Here is an 18,222-nt window from a genome sequence, read left to right on the forward strand (position 1 = left end):
ACCACTGTCATGCTTTTGTACTGGAGAATGTTAAATGCTTCTTCAATTGCCTGTCCACCAATGTTGGCCAACACCCTCTTCCCTTCATCAAAAATGATGGATTTACTGATCAGATCAAACTTGGATGCACACTCCATAACCAATTCTGGACAAAACAAAGTAAGAGAAAAAGCTGCTGCGTGTACAATTCCACTTCTGTTTATCTCCTTTGCCATGAGGGATTGTCCTTCCTTTAGTCTGTCCTTTAACTATATCATATTTACTGTACCGACATTGGTATTGGTTATTCGCCTCATTTTCGAGAAGAAAGTTGTTTTGGGCATCATACCCTCTTTATCTTAGTATTTGTTCCCTTAGGGTTCTTGCTTGCACTAACATCTACCATCCTAAACACCTATTTCTGCCCCTCCGTTCTAAATGATGTGGACTACCCTTATCGATCTCCAACCTTCTTTCTATCGATGGATTCTAACTTATTTCTACTTCACCAAGTCCTATCACTACACTTATCAATCTCCAATCTTCAACCTAGGGGTGGGACTACCACTTATTTCTGTCTTTTCGTTACCTTAGGATGGACTACACTTATATCTCCCAACTTCAACCTAGGGTAGTCTAGCTTATTTCTGCCTCTTCAAATGTCCTATCATGGATTCTACCCTTATCAATCTCCAATCTTCAACCTAGGATGGGATGATGAAATGGTGAATGGTGAATGCAAAAAGAACCAAGAGAAATAAAATTAGACAAGAACAAGGAGCGAAATCCACTTAAGGACCACTTTCAACTCTAAATGAATTGAAGTTACCTTTACCAATGGCCAGGTTCTCTTTTGAATTTCGGATCAGACCTTAGAAAGTGCAAGCCCCTTTGCAAATAATGATGCCCTAGCTAAAGAAATAAGAACTCTATCCACTTGAAATTGCCCATGCATGTGCCACAAAAAATTCAGACTTTATCACTTGTTTTGACAACAAAAGTCATCCAACCTCTGGGAGAAAAATGGCAGCCTCTCTAGAAAATCAGAATTGTGTCTTCTTGAGATCATCCCTGTACCTCATAATAAATCGTCCAAGCATGGAAAAATCAGATCTGCCCTAGAGAAGTTGCCACACATGGAAAATTTTGCCCTTGCCAAAAAATCGTCCAAGCATGGAAGAGGAGGATGAAGTGAATGAGGAGATAAGGGGAAGGAAATCCCTCTTATACCCAATCCACATGCTTTCCCTAGCTGGCCGACTTGCACCTAGAAGAGGAAAAAAATATTAATTAATGCACAATTCTGGCCCAAATTAAATTGCTAAGCCAAAAAATAATTTTGCCACAATGAAATTTGCATTTTTAAATTGCCGGTTAGACCAAAATTGCAAAAATAAAATTAATAAAGCTTTGGAAATGCTAAACATTTTCATTTAATGATGATTTAGTAATTAATATATCATAAAAAATTGGATTTGGCAAGCCAAAATCGAATTTTTCAATTTTAAATTACTAATTTTTAAAAATATTTTAAAATCTTCAAGGCAAATTTAACCCATTTAATGCCAATTTTTGCAATTTAAATCCAAAATCGATTTTGCCATGCAATTTTTTTTTTTAACAGAAATAAATCATTTCTCTAGAATCTAAAATCGATTTTCCAATTTGATTTCACCATTACAAAATTAATTTTTTTCACCAAAAAAATTTCAAGATTTTCCAAAAAAACCCAGATCTAACAAAATTTCATTTTTTGAAAATTACTCAAGTTTATACAATTATATCCAATTTTTCAAAAAAAAGTCATCTAAGTACAAAATTTACGATTTTATCTTGCCAAGTGTTGTTCTTTGAAACTTGTTCGGCCTAATGATAAAATTAGTCATTCTGGAAAATCAATCTTAAAACTGGGTGAAAAATAAACCTAACCTCCTCCCTCCTAACCTGAAGGTGTCCAAGACGTAAAATTTCGTAAAATCAGAAATTTTTGGACAAGGTAAAAAAAAATTGCTAAGGCGATCCAAAAAAGGGGGTCCCCAAAATTTTGGGGCGATGGTGTGAAAACCTCACAATAAGATTTAAAAATTGATGTCAAATATGGAGTGTGAAACCATATGTACAAAATTAGAAACAGAATATAGGGGGAAAGTATTAATTAAGAATTATCAAGTAAATTAATGATATTCTTAGATAGGGACTTTACAGCAGGGTGCAAAAATAAAGCTTTAAACCTCTGAAAAATCTCTATATTTAATCGTTTATAAATTTTTTGAGTTTTCTAGCTATAGTTTTGAGCCATGACAAGAAAAACATTATATAAAATTGAGATAGGGAAAATGTTTATTCAAAGCTATGGATAGAATAATCAATCTTAAGTTTAGATCTCTGTTATCACGAATCACTAGTAGAGATCCAGCACTGTTATTCTGGATAAGTATAGATGTTCTTAAGATAGTTTAAGTAGATCATACAATTTAAAGAGTAAAGTCTGAATTTTCAGCAATACATAACTAGAAAAGTGTAATATAAGATTAAAGAAATTGGGATACGTCTTATGTGTTCCATAAAGCTATACTGACATAAATCCTTTATATGGAGCTCAATTAACAACTGCAATAATGAAACCGGAAATAAGACCTTGCAATATCTCCAATTGAGCTGAAGTGCAATTAACTGCATTCATCTTACAATAATGCCAATGACCATGAGGATCAGCTGACCCTGGTGCCAAAATATTATAAACCTGAAAACCATGTAAAATACAAAGAATTGACTTTCCCCTCATATGGTGAGAAATAAACTTTCAATCAATAATAATGATAAAGAAATTACCTGCCAAGTATCATATGCTGCATTCAAGACAAATATGGGTGTCTTGATGTATGGTGATAGATACTGTGGAAAAAAGCACTGCAATTTCATTTGATAATAACATCAGACATATAAAGCATTTCCTTCAAAGATATATATATTTATGTTAGGAAACAGATTGTGAACATCATAAGGCACCTGGTTTGGATCCAATTGTGATATAGTGCATGGTTGAGGCAAGTTCTTTACTACCCCCTGCAGTTAACGATATTGGCAAATGTGAATTAGGATTCACAAGACATACAAAAGGTTTTTTGATTTGGACTCATGCGGTGTAATGATCAGAAGCTAAAAATATTCTTATGAAATGCTAAGATCTAAAATACCCAGCAGAACTATTCTCACAATAGATTGCAAAACAGGAAAAACATGAAATTCGACCAACACATATAATAGATTTCCACATGTAATGCTAACTGAAATATGTTATTCAAATGCTTCTTCCAAATACACATCAAATTTAAAGGATTTCAAATAGTTTAGAAATTACAAGATATTTGAAACTGGTCAAAACATTGTTGGAATCTACCAAGCTTGAAGTGCCAATTCAACCATTGTATAAAGCTTCCCTCTCCTTTGATCTCCACATCCAAGAGATTTTAAGTTTTAGATTCAATAGTTGAACCCAAGAGCTCAAACTAGGGTTTGCACTGATGAGAAGATAAAAGATGCAAATTGTTGAAGTCGTGCACTTTATATAGGGGGTGGTCCTACAATGGCCCACATGTGTTGAGAGACCTTTAGGGACTTTCTTACCATTTTATGTTCAAACTTGAGCAAATATCTATGTGAAATGCATATTGGGAGGATGCAAGAGAATAGGGGAATAGAAGTTCAGGTGCTACTCTTACATCTAATAATTGGTTTTCGGGCCATCCCAAAGTTCAAAGTTGAGGGTGCAACAAATGGTATACAAGAGTGGTAGGGTGCAAGGAGCTGCAAAGGTCCAAGTGCGCAGATTGGTAGAGTGTTAAGATGATAGGTAACAAGATTCGAAGATTCCCAATGTAGGAAGAAGTTGAGATCAGGCCACGAAAATACTAATGCAAGGGGGAGCAAGGATCAAACTTTGAAGATCATGTGTATTGATGTTTGATCTTGAATGTTATATCCAAGTCTCAAAAGGTTTCATCTTTTATTTGGTATTAAAGACATCATGAAAATACTGTAATAATGTGTATAATGTCCCCTATCCCAAAAAGAATTTAATAAATATATCATAATATTAAAAAATGATAAAAAATAAATACCGAGTAATAATAATTATATAAGTAGTTAATATTAATTTATAAATAATTTAAATTGATTAATTAATAAGTAAAACTAAATTATAATATAATTTATTATTAAAACAACTATATATAATAAAATAATATATTGTTAAGTAATACAAAAACAAAATATTATGTCATAAAATAATATTTTATGCAAGACACTTAATTAATTGAATATTTAATCAAAATATATAAATATAACATTAATAATAATGACCTTAGGAGAAAGGAAAATTATACAAAATTCTAGAAAAATAAAATAAACTATCCTTCTGTGATTTCCAATACCCTTTTGTTAGGAATGAACTTGGTGACTCTCACTTAATTTCCTTGAAGATTGATACTTCAATATGATCATTCTGAAATGTGAATTAGCTGCTCTTGTGATTCTAGATATCAAAAGGTTTTCATAATTATGCAACTAATGATCAAACATTCTTGTGTTTAGACCAGTGTTTGAAACTTTGAATTTTGAAATGCAGAAAAAGCAGCATGTGGCTTGTGCACAAGGAGTTGTAAGAAGCCAGACTGGCTCTAACTTGACAAACACCAATTTTCTTTACCATTCAAATGTTTGACATTTCATCAAGCACTTTGTATGCAAGCTTCATCTCACTATACTTTATTTTCAGATTGTGTTCTTTAAGCTTGTAGGCTGCAAATAACATTATTGAATGCTTCTGACAATGTAAGGTTGTTATAGAAATGATATACTAGCTGTTTCAGACCTTTGACAAACATATAAATGACTGAGATTAACTAATACAGCCAATAGACATAATGACAAACACTTGCCACGCATCTCAATATGCACCTACAGCCACTAAGCATTTCTACAAATAATTGGCATGCATACTAATGACCAAAACATGTAACTACAATCTTGGCATTTCATCAAACAGTTGCGTTACAACCTTATAGCTCCTTATTTCAATTTCAATCCAGTTACAATGACAACTAATAATGCTAGCATCAAGCTAAAGATTTGCAATTACAATGCTTGCAAATCATTACAACAAATTCCTATGAAATTGCAATTAAAATTTAAGAACCTGATTATGATTAGCGTCCAAATTAGTTGCAGCAGACTTAAAGAATTGCAACGCCAAGAAAGAGAAAGAGTGTGACATTAAGTTGCAGCAATATTCTATCACCCAGCAAGTCAACTAACACCAGTGATTTTCCAATGCAGCCTCCCTCCCTTCAAACGCTGCTAGACATAGGTAATCAAAGCCTCAAAAACACCTAACATGGTGTCCAATACCACCAGGCAATAACACCTTAGAAATAGACTTGAAGGATGAAAGTATGGTGTTCAAACCAGTAATTATTGTAGCAAATAAACCACAAAATCGGTATACCTCAGCACCGATTTTCCCAACCCAATAAGAAGAGATAATTACCAGAATTCCACAAACAATTCACCATGTATCACAATGGTTCAAAGTGAAAATCAAAGAGAGGAATCAGTCCTCACAGAATTTCATGAAGAAACTCTTCAGCAAATTCACCAAGTAATAAAATCAATAGGAAAGGATGAATTCTTTTTCTCCATGATGTCTCTTTTATAATGCAACTTGGCTTCTTCCTCAGCCTTCATCAATACACCTTTCAATTAGAAGCACTCAGTTAATAAATTAATAATAATTTTGCCACTTAAATTATAATAACTCCCAAAATACTTATCATTTAAATATGTCGTTTGAAACAGAAGTCACACTTATTATTTCCCCATGTGACTAAAAGCACTTTCCTAAAATAGGAAGGGTCCCTCTCATTCATCGCCAAACTTGCCATAAATAGCAAGTGCATGAAAGCAAGCACAAAGTCTAAATTTAGTCAAACAAAGACCAAACTGGAAGATACTGAATTGTGAAGAAAACGAGACCCTCCCATAGCCAAGCCTCTGCCTCAGAAGACCCTCTATCCACAATAATTAGCCTACGAGGATCACAATAATAGGCTAATCCCTTAAACTCTAATGCTGACAAAAAAGGGGACATTATAGGGACTCATGGGTTGTCAAAGAAATAGTAGGATATTTGTCAGTAGTCTATATTCCTCATCATTGCTCAAGTGAACGGTGGGTTATATAGCAAGGCATTGATTGATAAAGTTTTTGTCAGCAGTGACACTAATAAATAAAAGAGAGTTTACTGTTTACATCGATAATGATATTGAGTAAGAGCATAAATGAAACCCAAGGTTGATAACAATCACAATTACAAAGACTTTATCAAAAGATATGACTGACTAAGGAAAGATATAGTAACAAAGTGAAGTGTCTCTTGCATTCTGAGGCTTCTCTGTCATTTGGAAAAGCAATAAGTGATTGTGTTCATTAGTAGGTTGTCTGAGGCAAAATTCGGAGTTTGTCGAAAGAGATTTTTCTCGTTGTTTATCTTTTTGACATTTTCAGTCTACCGCGCATTAAGAATTGAAGATCGGTCCTATAGCTGTCAATATCTTAATTCTTGTCACTGTTGGGTGCTCGTGGGGGTGTCATGCCCCCTTCCACTTAGTAGCCCAAGTTTTAAACTTAGCCTATTTTTGCATCCTGGTGGGCCTAAGTTTATATCCTAGGGGTGTTGTGAGGGGGGGGGGGGGGGGGGAGTGAGTAAAATCAAACAATATCACCTTCCACCATAACTAAGGTTATTCTTATCCAATTTGCACCGGTGGTGGTCCCCTTTCTGATGTGGCAATGGACTTCCGACTACCTCCCTCCTCGCAGCCACCATAGCAACCTTTACCTTCAAAGACTTTGTAAATCATTGAAGCTGCATGTTGCGCCCAGCCTAACACCCCTTCATTCGGTCGATGTTGTGGTTTTGAGCATTACTTATGGACGGGGAGCATGGAGAGAGGCAGTTTTTTGGAGAACACAATTTCTGCTAAGGTGAAACATCATCTCTCTAAGGGACGAAATCCCCTTCGATTTCTGAATAGGACATATCCCCTCTTTGGATTTAATTCCTTTCTCAATCAGTTCTGAGTTTATGTATTCACAGGAAACTCTTGTTGGATGATTTTCATATTAATGCTCTGTAAAGGGACTGGAGCGTGGATTACCTTCAGTGTTGCATGCCCGACTTGAGAAGTATACGCACGACTGAAGTTCTATTTGTGTGTCTGCTATAGTGAGCCCAAGCATGACTGACGGTAGTCCGTAGCATGAAATTGATCAACGACATCTTATGGAGAAGCCGTCTTGCAATTACAGGGTCTGCGATTGGGCAAGGAGTGATTTCTGCTGGGTCAGTCACAATACCTGCATTTGGACAAGCATTTCCAGTCTAGCATGTGTTTCATTCTGCACGGTACTTTACATTTGAATTTATGGTTCTGATGTGGTTATTGAACTACTGTAGGGAAATTCAAACTTTTGCTCTGTGCATCATTTCATTGATATGTGATGTCAATCACTGGATGATGTTGTGGTTTTGCAAATATATATATATTTCTAACTCTCAGCAGTGAGTGTCTTAATCGTATATTGATTATTTTATTCTAGAATCAATATTAGTAGGCTTCATCATTGCAGTACCATATTGCATATCTATTATGTTTTCTTGTTTGGGTTCAATCTTCTTCCACATTCAAAGCTTTCAGAATATCCAAACAATTCAGAATTAGGTAGAGCTCATTACAGGGGGCTTGCTAAATCCATCAGTGGAGCTAGGAGACAACAAATACTGATGGATTGATAAATTTTGAAAATTTATGAAGGCTGCTATCCCATATAAATTGTTACAGAAGACCCACAGACCTCTTCTTACTTACTGTTTAAAGGTATTTCATGTCAGTTTACTTGTGTTCATCCATTCTGTGGATGCGAAGACAAATTTGTAATAGCAAAAAATGCATATTGGTAACTTCATATCAGAATTTTCATGATAGTAGACACCATCATTTGCAAGTTTATGTTATTCTTCTATTGTCCAAAAACAAAACATTTTAGGGGCAGTTATTGCATTGCCTGCATTCACCTCCAATTTGACTAGGAAGAAATCACTTCTCTAAAGCCAAATACTCTTTAAGGTTTTTGTCCTGTGATTTAATTGGAAAAGTGTCAAATCTTTACAATTTAGAATGAAAAAGGACCAAAAGGTACAAAGTTTCCTTTTTGCAACTTTTAAATCTTTGTAGTGAACTTTTGAAAGTTCATAATTTTAAAATCACTTGAAATAACAATCTTTTTAACTCCTCAATGTATGACTTATATTATTTTACTTTTGTTAATTAAATACAAGTTGTCTCAAAGATAATTATTCAAAACAATCTAATTTAACTAATTAAGTTATTCACTCTCTAATTCCCTGGAATAGAATGGATAAAGGCTCAAGGTTCCTCTCTGAACACCTAGGTCAAAGAAGGGGAGAATACATTAACTCAAATCTTTATAACTTCTTTTCCCAATTTAGAATGGAAGCAGGCTAAAGGGTCCTCCTTGAATACCTAGGTCAAAAAAGAGGAAAATATATTAACTCATATATTTGGAAGTTTTTTTAATTTGTTTGATTTTATCTTTATATTTGATGTATCTTCCTTTTCTCATTGCCTTTCTGCCTATTGAATTCCATTTTCATGTGATGAAGCTTGAATTTTCTCTAAGAACCTCTTGCCTTCGCCATCTATTGCCATTCTTCAAAAGGTAGAAATTAAAAAGTTTCTAAAAACAAAAAGTTCAAGCTTTTCTCTATTTGGAAAGTAGTAAAAAGGCACTTTTTATAAGAACTAGAAAAAATTATTTTGGCAGGCATTGAAATTACTGACATGAAATTGCAAATTTACACTTGACCTTAGCCTTAATCCATCCTAATTCAAATTGGTATCTACCAGCATGCTTTTACTTTTAACTCACTCTTCCTTCCTCACCCTGTGCTAGTCTTCTTTAGGGTTCAAAGCTTGAAATCTGCATCACGGATATCTTGCCTACATAATTAGTGGACAAATATCATATTTGCAAGACTCGACAAATACTTTCCAAGTCAGCAAGTACTAGACAAATCTTTTGTCTAGTAACTCGCTAGAAACAATTTGAGTTATTTTGGTGGTTTTAGAAAGTTTTTTGATAATTCATTGAGTCCTTGCCAAAACAAAAATAAATCATTTTTGAAACTTTTTTTCTAAACAAAGTTGCCAAATACCTGAATTCTCCCATCAGTGATAGAAGTGTGAAAATGATGTGTGATATGAAATTCTATTCGGTTTCAAATGTATTCCTCTAGACCCCCATGAGAGGTGTTGACCATCAACCCTGTAGGGGTAGTTGCCCCCAAACCCCTATGAGGGGGCGTTGTCCCTCAATCTCACTAGGAGAATTTCCCCCATATCACCTTGAGTGGTGCTACCCCTAAACCCTATTCAGGTCTGCACTCCTAAACTCCCACTCATTATCAGCAGCTCTTGTCATATAAGAAATTCTATTACTATGAGGAGATTTGAGAATGCAAATGCAAATCAACAACTTAGGCAAGTATCCTTATCACTATCATAATCGTAGTTCCAAGACTCTCCAAGTCTTGGCATGTCCTGAGCTGAATTCACTCTAGGTGAGACTTGTTAGAAAGTAGTATTTTGATAAGTAGGAGATATTTTTCACAGCAAGTCAAATTGTGATAAGTAGTATTTTGTCATGTTTTTGCCTAGTCTTGCTAGTTTATTTTGTCAAGTCCACATCGAGTTTGAGTCTCATTTGTATGATCATAATATCTAGATTGTCATTGGAAGACAGAGATGAAGAAGAGGAGTCATTGCCATCTAGGAATATGATAGAGGTCAAGTCAGAGCCACAAACGTATCCTTCAATGCTGAGCAAGGTACCACAATGGAGTGCAAGGATTAATACCTATCCTCAAGTTTTCAAATGATCAAGGCAAAAGAAGATATAAAACATTGTAATATACCATTTCTGAATTAAAATGATTATTTTCAAAGACAGTCATTAAAAATTCATAATAGTTGCTAGCTAACTATTGTATTAGAATTATGCATTATGATGCAACTTTGTACTTAATTTGCATTCAAATGAAGAAAACATCCATTTAATTGTGTTGAATTTTTCAATTAAATTTAAGCAATTTTCCAATATTTTTCGAGTCTCTGCTAAGTCACCAATTTCGTGACTGCCAAGTTAGAGTCTGCCAACTATGAACAAGTCATACCAATGCCTAAGCATGTACAATAGAGAGAATCATATAGTTGACATTGATGTGACAAGAATGAACTGACATTTGACAGTAAACATGATTGAAAGCTAAATTTCCCAGGGGTACAAGAGCTAGCATGTAATGTCCTCTGTTGGGACTGCCCCAAATTTTGCTCTTGAATTGTATATTCCATTATATAAGAATTGCGGAATGGCACATATATACTTTACTCATTAAAATGTCCTTTAATAAAATAAATCTTGATTCAGATCATCGTTCCTTCCATTCTCAATAACAAATAATCTTGTTACATTTCATCTATTTTCTTGATCTCTTATTTCCATTTGGAATGTATGAATCTAGTTTATCTATCTTTCATGTTGAGTTAATAATATTTTATATCTCCTGTGATTCCTGCTAAAGATAAAATACCATGATCTGAAGGTGTTCAAATAATTTAAATTGGCTCTCTTCTCCTTATTTATTACTGATTGGATATTTGACGTATTGTTTGCAGAATCCTAAATGGATGTATAAATGTTAGATGTTTTCCTTTGTGTCAATTATAAATCTGCTTGTTTTATCCCCTATTGTTTATGTCATGAGCAATCTGAAGGAACGTATGTTATATATACATGTATCAATGCCTTATATGGTCAATGATAATTAGATGATCATTGTTTATAGCTTCAGACAGTCCCTAGCTACTTCAGTTTATCTTCTACTAGTGTTTTACCCTACCAAATCATTAGGTGCCTATTATGGAACTGTTATCTCCAAAATCTGCACCCTAATTTGCTTTAAGTCCCCTAAAACCCTCAGCGATTTTGGAGAAACATTGGATCAACCAGAGGTTCTAGGTAACCTATGACCTAACTGAACCTCTAGATTCTAGGCCGTTTCCTATTTGAAATATCTGATATCTCACCTATGATAATGGAGATGTGATACTTGTATGAAAAAGGGTAAAGATGTAAACTTTAAAATGAAAACCTAAAAGATAAAAAATAAGGTGATACACCAGAATTGATAACACAAAACACTGTTGTACTTGTAACACAACAAAAGATTCTGACAGATAATCACAAAAACCCAACTTGAAAGAACTGCTAAATCATATCAATATTTTAAGAGAAGGTTAGGATCTTAATATACGAAAGGAAATTAATCACAATCGAATTTATCAATAAGAAAAATACAACTCAAAACCTATGAAAATAGATATCACACATGGAAGATGCAAAATGAGACATAATTTAGAAGGTTTATCAATAAAACACAAATGAATAACATCAATCACCACAAAGCATGCAAACAAATCCTTTACTCCAAAAGCTGAATCCAATGAAAATTGTATTTCAATCAAAGGCCCAAATAACAATATCTTTGCATAATAGTTTAGAACAATCAAGAAAAAGATGCCAAGGACGAATATCACATGCACATCCCTCTTCTCTCAAAATTTGAACCCCTTCTCCATAAACAAGAGGGATATATAACAATATTGTAAGAATTTGGTATAGCTATGATACCAAATAAGAATTTTCCTTAGAGCAAAATCACCCAAGATCAAAGAACTCAAGCACAAGCACAATAGTAGACCAACAAGGTATGATTATAATAACAATATCCAAAATTGATTTATTGTCATTCAATATTCTGTGATGTTCATACACACTAGGAGTGCCTGTATATAAAGGCCTCTAGAATGTCTAGGAGTCAGCACACTGATAAGTCTTACAACCAAGCACATGTCCACTAGGAGTGGATTATCCTCCACTAAGCATAGGAGTAAGTGCGGTGATGAGAGGATAAGCCTACAAAGGTGTAGCATGCAAAATTATGTTGTAGACACCATGTGCTAAAATAGGAGTGCGAATAACTGTGTTGTCTACATGACAACTTAGTTAATTATGCAAACTCCAATGTTGTAGACACCATGTGCTAAATTAGAACTGCTTACTCTAGTGTTGTCAACATGACAACTCATAAAAGTACGCAAACTCCTAGGTGTCAACCTAATAAATAATAAAATAATGCATTGACCTAAGTAAACTTAAGTAAAGTGTAAATAGTGAATACTTATTTACACCAACACCCCCCCTTAAGTGCAACTTAGGGGAATGCACTTAAGCTTACGAAAGCTAGGATGAAAATGCATGATGGGTCCCGGCTACTAGGCCATGTTAGATACCATGTACACAAGCAATGCAATCTCTCATAAAGTGGAGAAAGAGGGAAAACCTCATGGGAAAAGCCCTCCCCCAAAAGGAGAGATGAAAAAACAAGATGCATGGATGGATGGAGTAATCAAGACCCCCCCATTATGACATACATGAAGTATATACAAAAGAGAAGGACAAAACCCCATAAGAGGAAAAAGACCTCCCCATAAAAGAGGAGACAAGGTATTCCCCCCCCCCCCCCCCCCTAATGGTAGAGTGCCGATCAGTGATAGCTGCTCTAATGTAGAAGCTGATCCAATGCTGTTGAATAATGTTCCTCCCCTTTGGAAGAAACGATATCATAGGTACAAATAAGATGCTTCCCCAACATGTAGAAAGAATCCCAATGATGAATGGTGCCTCTGAAACCTACTCAACTATCCTTGTGTCAATACTGATAGTTGCTCCTTCCAATGCTGCTAAAAAGAGCAATGTCAGATCTAGCAAGGATGAATGTAAAACATGTTCCAAAGAACCATCTGTCTCCTCAAATGATAAAGAGACCTCTTGCAATTGTTGTACATAAGGATCCACGATCATATCAACCTGTGAAAATTGATCATGTAGAGAATGGACAAGAGGGTCAAAGTGAGCCCTCGTGACAACTAAAGAAGGATCTGCTTCATCAAAGAGTTGTATATCATCAAGAATGTCTCCCAAATCTGCTATGTGGGACTCCACGAACAAACCTGAAATAGTTGTCAAGAAGTCATCCACTAATGCTGGAGCTGGAAGACAAGGTGTACCTTGCTATGCTGAACCTATCACTGTGGCAATGTATGTAGGTGAAATGTGTTGATACTGTGACCTATCAATGGTGTCACTATCAGTCTCCACAATGGATGAAGTAGTCTCCTCAACAAAGAGAAGACGAATGGTGTCGATGATGTCTCCCACATCTTCAATGTGAGACTCCATGAACAACTCTGCAATGTTTGGAAGGAAGTCATCCCATGAAGCTGAAGTAGGAAGACATGGTATGTCCTGCTGCACTGAATTAGGAGCATCTATGGCTATAACTAGATCAGTAGAATCAATAGGAGCATCAGGAGGTGGGATTTCATCTAGAGTTGGAGGAACCATTACTGAAGCGACTAAAGATAGAATGTCCTTTGGAAATGAAGGGACTCATGGATCTCCATATGCTTCCCAAAGACACATCCAAATGTCATAAGGATACCATAACTTGTCAATGACTTTATAGAAATCAGAAGAAGACATACTGAAATAAATGATATCCAAAAGTGTTTTAACAGGTGGCAAATCAGTTATTTGACCAATGGAAGAGATCAGTTCGTTGGAACATAAATAAGGAAATACTTCTGGATGTTCTCTCCTTAGATGATCAATAAGTGTAGCACTCCATTTTTGATAGTTCCTCTTTGTCAACCTTGGTCTAAGACCACCCTGACACGGGGAACAAAACTCCATGAGATCAATGAATGTATGCACTGCCCAAAATGCAGAAATAATCAATCAACCCCCCCTAATGTATGATTTGACACTTTATAGTTAGTGCGATTACAATAGCCAATTTAGGGCCTATTTTTGAAAGTAGTATTTCTATCCACAGAACCTATAATATGATTGCAGATTTGGAAAGTAGACAAAAAAATATTCACTTTAAAAAAAATAGAACCTGATTATGTGTCCAAATGAGCCTGTACGGAGCATTTGAAGTGGCAAAAATTGGGATTTGCGAGTTGCAGAAAAATTCAGGGACAGAGATCTCAAACCACCTGCACCAATATGCAAATCACAAAATTATACCCGAAAACAAAAATAAATTGCTCACAAAAAGGAGTCCGTATGAGCGAGATATCATTGTTTGAAAATCACCTCTATTATTATTTTTCCTGAATCATTGTCGTCGTGCCTCCAAAAATCAAATGGCTCTAGATTTGGCCTCAGATGTCCGATTTGGATGAAACAAAATCCGATTTGGGGGTTTTTTGATCTTCTGAATGTGATGCAAATATCTGATTTGCACCAGCAAGCTTCAATCTTCACTTGCAAAAATCTCTCCAACTAGCCTGATGGCCAAAAATTTTCTGGAAAATAATGCAAATCCGAATTTTTTTTGTAGAGATGCAGGTGAAAAAAATGCAAATCTAAAGTGATCATACCAATTTCGCAAAATCAGGCCTTTGGGTTGCCGATTTGCAAAAAAAAAATTGCCTCCATTTTGACTATGGCCTAGGGTAGGCAAAATTATAGTCAAATTTCACCGAATCGACATTCTGGACGCAATGGTGAGGTCCGCTTTGGCTCTAGACATTCCAAATCTCTGCGGACTCTTCGGATTTGGGTCGAGGTGTTGAAGCAAGAATGGTCTCGAACGGCTATGTGAAGAGAATCTCCCTTAGCTCTGATACCATCTAAGAATTTAGTATAGCTATGATACCGAATAAGAATTTGCCTTAGGGCAAAATCACCCAAGATCAAGGAACTCAAGCACAAGCACAACAGTAGATCAACAAGGTATGATCAGAATAACAATATCCAAAATTGATTTATTGTCATTCAATATTTTGTGATGTTCACACACACTTCAAGTGCCTGTATATAAAGGCCTCTGGAATACTTCTAGAATGTCTACGAGTCAGCACAATGATAAGTCTTACAACCAAGCACATGTCCACCAGGAGTGGATTATCCTCCATTAAGCATAGGAGTAAATGCGGCGATGAGAGGATAAGCCTATAAAGGTGTAGCATGCAAAATTATGTTGTAGACACCATGTGCTAAAATAGGAGTGTAGATAACTGTGTTGTCTACATGACAACTCAGTTAATTATGCAAACTCTAGTGTTGTAGACACCATGTGTTGAATTAGAGTTGCTTACTCCAATGTTGTTAATATGACAACTCATAAAAGTACGCAAACGCCTAGATGTCAACCTAATAAATAATAAAATAATGCATTGACCTAAGTAAACTTAAGTAAAGTGTAAATACTGAATACTTATTTACACCAACAAATATCAAAAACAACACCACCTTCCCACAAAATCAAGAAGTGAGGGTCGAAATTATGAGTTGACTATTTTTAAAAATAGCCTAACAGTGCCAAAAATGGGTCTCATGCACCCCAAACTGAGTCTTGATCACACACACATGTAAACAAGTCAAAAAAGACTGAAAATACCAAAAGTAGCTCCATAATTGACTCCAAGCTCCTGAGTCTGAACTATGCTTCCAAAAATAGCAATTGAAACTCCCCCTTGAAATTTGGCATTAAAAATGTTAACCCTCTCTCAATCTTTTGACACTTCTAGTTAACTTGAAATTACAACGCAAACTCTCCCTTTTTTACTTATTATTTAATTGCATTTAAAATTATTATTATTGAGTAGTTGATTTATAGTTTATCAACTAAAAAATAATAATATTTACAATTTAATTAAAATCCAATAATAATAAGTTATTCAAATAATAACATACACCCAAAAGTTAAATTCTATATTATTACTTTAATAAAATAAGACACAATTTTTATTATAACTTAATGGACCCGAAATGTTATAAAACATGTTTAAGGAATGAATAAAAGGAAAACAAGAGTCTTTTTGGGCATTCGAATGTTTTGATTTTTGAGGAAAAATCACAGGAGTTCTTTGAAACCCTAGCCACCATGAAGGTTTCTGTTGCAAGTTTTTTGCTGGATATTGTGATCTTTGGACTCCATGCTGTTATGTTTTCGTTACAGGCTTTGCTGTAAACTCCTTTCTATCATTTCGTGGCTTTGATTTGGTGACTACTGGGATTTCTTGTGGCCACCGTGAGCTTTCTCCTTGCGGATTTGTTGAGGTTTGGATGCCAAGTTTGATATTTCCTTGCTTCTGGTTTATGCTGTGAAACTCGTTCCCATCATTTCGTGGCTCCTCTTGTAGCTGAGTTTTGGATGCCATTACTGATATTTCTGTGAGCTTCTACTGCAAATGCATTAGTTGTTTCATTGCACGAACTTCTTGTGATGCTACCGTTATGCCTTTTCCTGTCTACGGCTTGCTGCCTTTTCTTTGCATATTCAAATATCATTGTCAAGCTTCATGTAATGCTATGAATTTTATTGTTTTCTGTGACTGATAACTCCTTCATTACTAATGTTGATGAACATTATTTTGTTTCTTTCATTGCTATGACTGGTATTTGTTACTTCATGAGGCATATTTGTCTAAATGTTTTCTCTGTTCTACATGTAGCATACATATGCTAAGTTTTGATGTTTGATTGGAACCAATTTGTTTCTCTAAAAATTTTACTGATTTTCCCTTTAAAACATAGCTGTATTTGTCTTCTCAATCTGCACTATTCTACCATACATCCACTGTAGCATTCAGTAGTTTATTGGTAACTGCTCCTGTAGCTTTCACTCTTTTTTACACATATATGAAACAAAAGGTTTCAAAACATTTTTAGTTCGTCCCTTTGATGTTTCATTTTCTTGATCTAGATATGCATACCAATCTCACTTGCTGTATTTATTTTGTTTTCTTGAGTTATTATCAGCAAAAGGTTTCAAATCAAAGTGACTTGTCCCTTTAATACTTTTGCTTTTTGTGATTGTCTTCTTTATCCGCTGATGTACGTTTTTATTTTGTTGAGATGAGTAGCATGTTAGGATGATGAATGTGAGGTGAAGTGAGGTATTAGCATTGCTTAAATCCATTGGATCCAACCTGTCTTTTTTCATGAATGCAGGAATTGGATGCATGGAAAGGATGAGATTCGGGGCAGCAAACAGATGGATGTGGACAGATGGAACTTGACCAGTCATTACAGGCAATGACTGGTGCCCATGACCTTTCCTCTCTTTATTCTTCTCTCATGTTTATTCATTTGAGTAGAGTAGGAATATATATTAGTAGATAGAGACTACTCTCACGGTCAAATGTGTGGAAGAATTTTACTTTCAGCATCTTCATTCCACACTTGTAAACATGAATTGTACCATCATACGAATACTGTATACTATTTCAATATGAATAAAATGCTTTCTTTTTTGCAATTCTAAGTATAACTTGAAAGTGACAAACATGCATGTTTTACTCCATTTGAACATGTGTGAAAATTGAGTAATAGGAACTTGGCTACAGTCTCAATCTTTGTGTCTTCTTAATTCATGGTAAAAAGAAATGATAAAATATGTTCCTCCATTGCTTTATGTTGTAGATGTATTATACGAACTTCCTAGATTAACTGAAGGAAATAATATTTGACATTTCCAACAAAGTTTCCCTTCCATTCCTGTTCTTCCATTCAATCACCCACTTATTGAACTTGTCACTTTTTTTATTGAAGTCATCTGTCTACTAGACACCTCATCGCTCACTCATCATGTTGTATATAGATAAACCTATATATTCTATAATGTGTTTTTGCGTCCTTATTTTATTATTGCTGACTCTATGAAGCTTTCTACACTCGTATGCTGATGTTCCTTCAGATTATCGGTTGAGTGATTGTTGAGTGCGATATTTCTCCATGCGGTGATTGGGTATTTTAAGTATACTCCCCTATCGATGCATTTTTCTCCAATGCTGACCGTACTCTTGCTCCATTTGTTGTATTGTTACTTATGTGAAGTATTCAAGGTGTCTATCACTAAAAGTCTCTAAGTTCCTCCCTAGCATATATAAAATGTTTAGCGCATGTATAATACCGTATTTTCTTAATCCCTCTTGTAATGTCAACTTAGTCTTTGATTCACTATAGTTG

At 35.0% G+C, this 18,222-nt stretch overlaps 1 protein-coding gene across 3 annotated transcripts in view; it reads right to left on the reverse strand.

The window, feature by feature from the left end:
* Window positions 1–18,222, reverse strand: part of LOC149543762 (pectin acetylesterase 3-like) — a 228,460-nt gene that overhangs the window by 81,817 nt on the left and 128,421 nt on the right. For 2 of the 3 annotated variants that reach the window (XM_089798455.1, XM_089798454.1), the window contains exons 8-10: window positions 2,989–3,045; window positions 2,812–2,889; window positions 2,617–2,722 (exon numbers count right to left, since the gene is read on the reverse strand). In XM_089798455.1, coding sequence (XP_089654581.1) covers window positions 2,617–2,722; window positions 2,812–2,889; window positions 2,989–3,045 — 241 coding nt within the window. Of the gene's footprint in view, window positions 1–1,056; window positions 1,247–2,616; window positions 2,723–2,811; window positions 2,890–2,988; window positions 3,046–18,222 lie in introns of all 3 variants that reach the window. The other variant, XM_089798456.1, reaches the window with a different exon arrangement.

Source organism: Cupressus sempervirens, chromosome 8 (genome assembly GCF_028749045.1).
Source record: "Cupressus sempervirens isolate cs-2001-9-10 chromosome 8, ASM2874904v1, whole genome shotgun sequence".
NCBI lineage: Eukaryota > Viridiplantae > Streptophyta > Pinopsida > Cupressales > Cupressaceae > Cupressus > Cupressus sempervirens.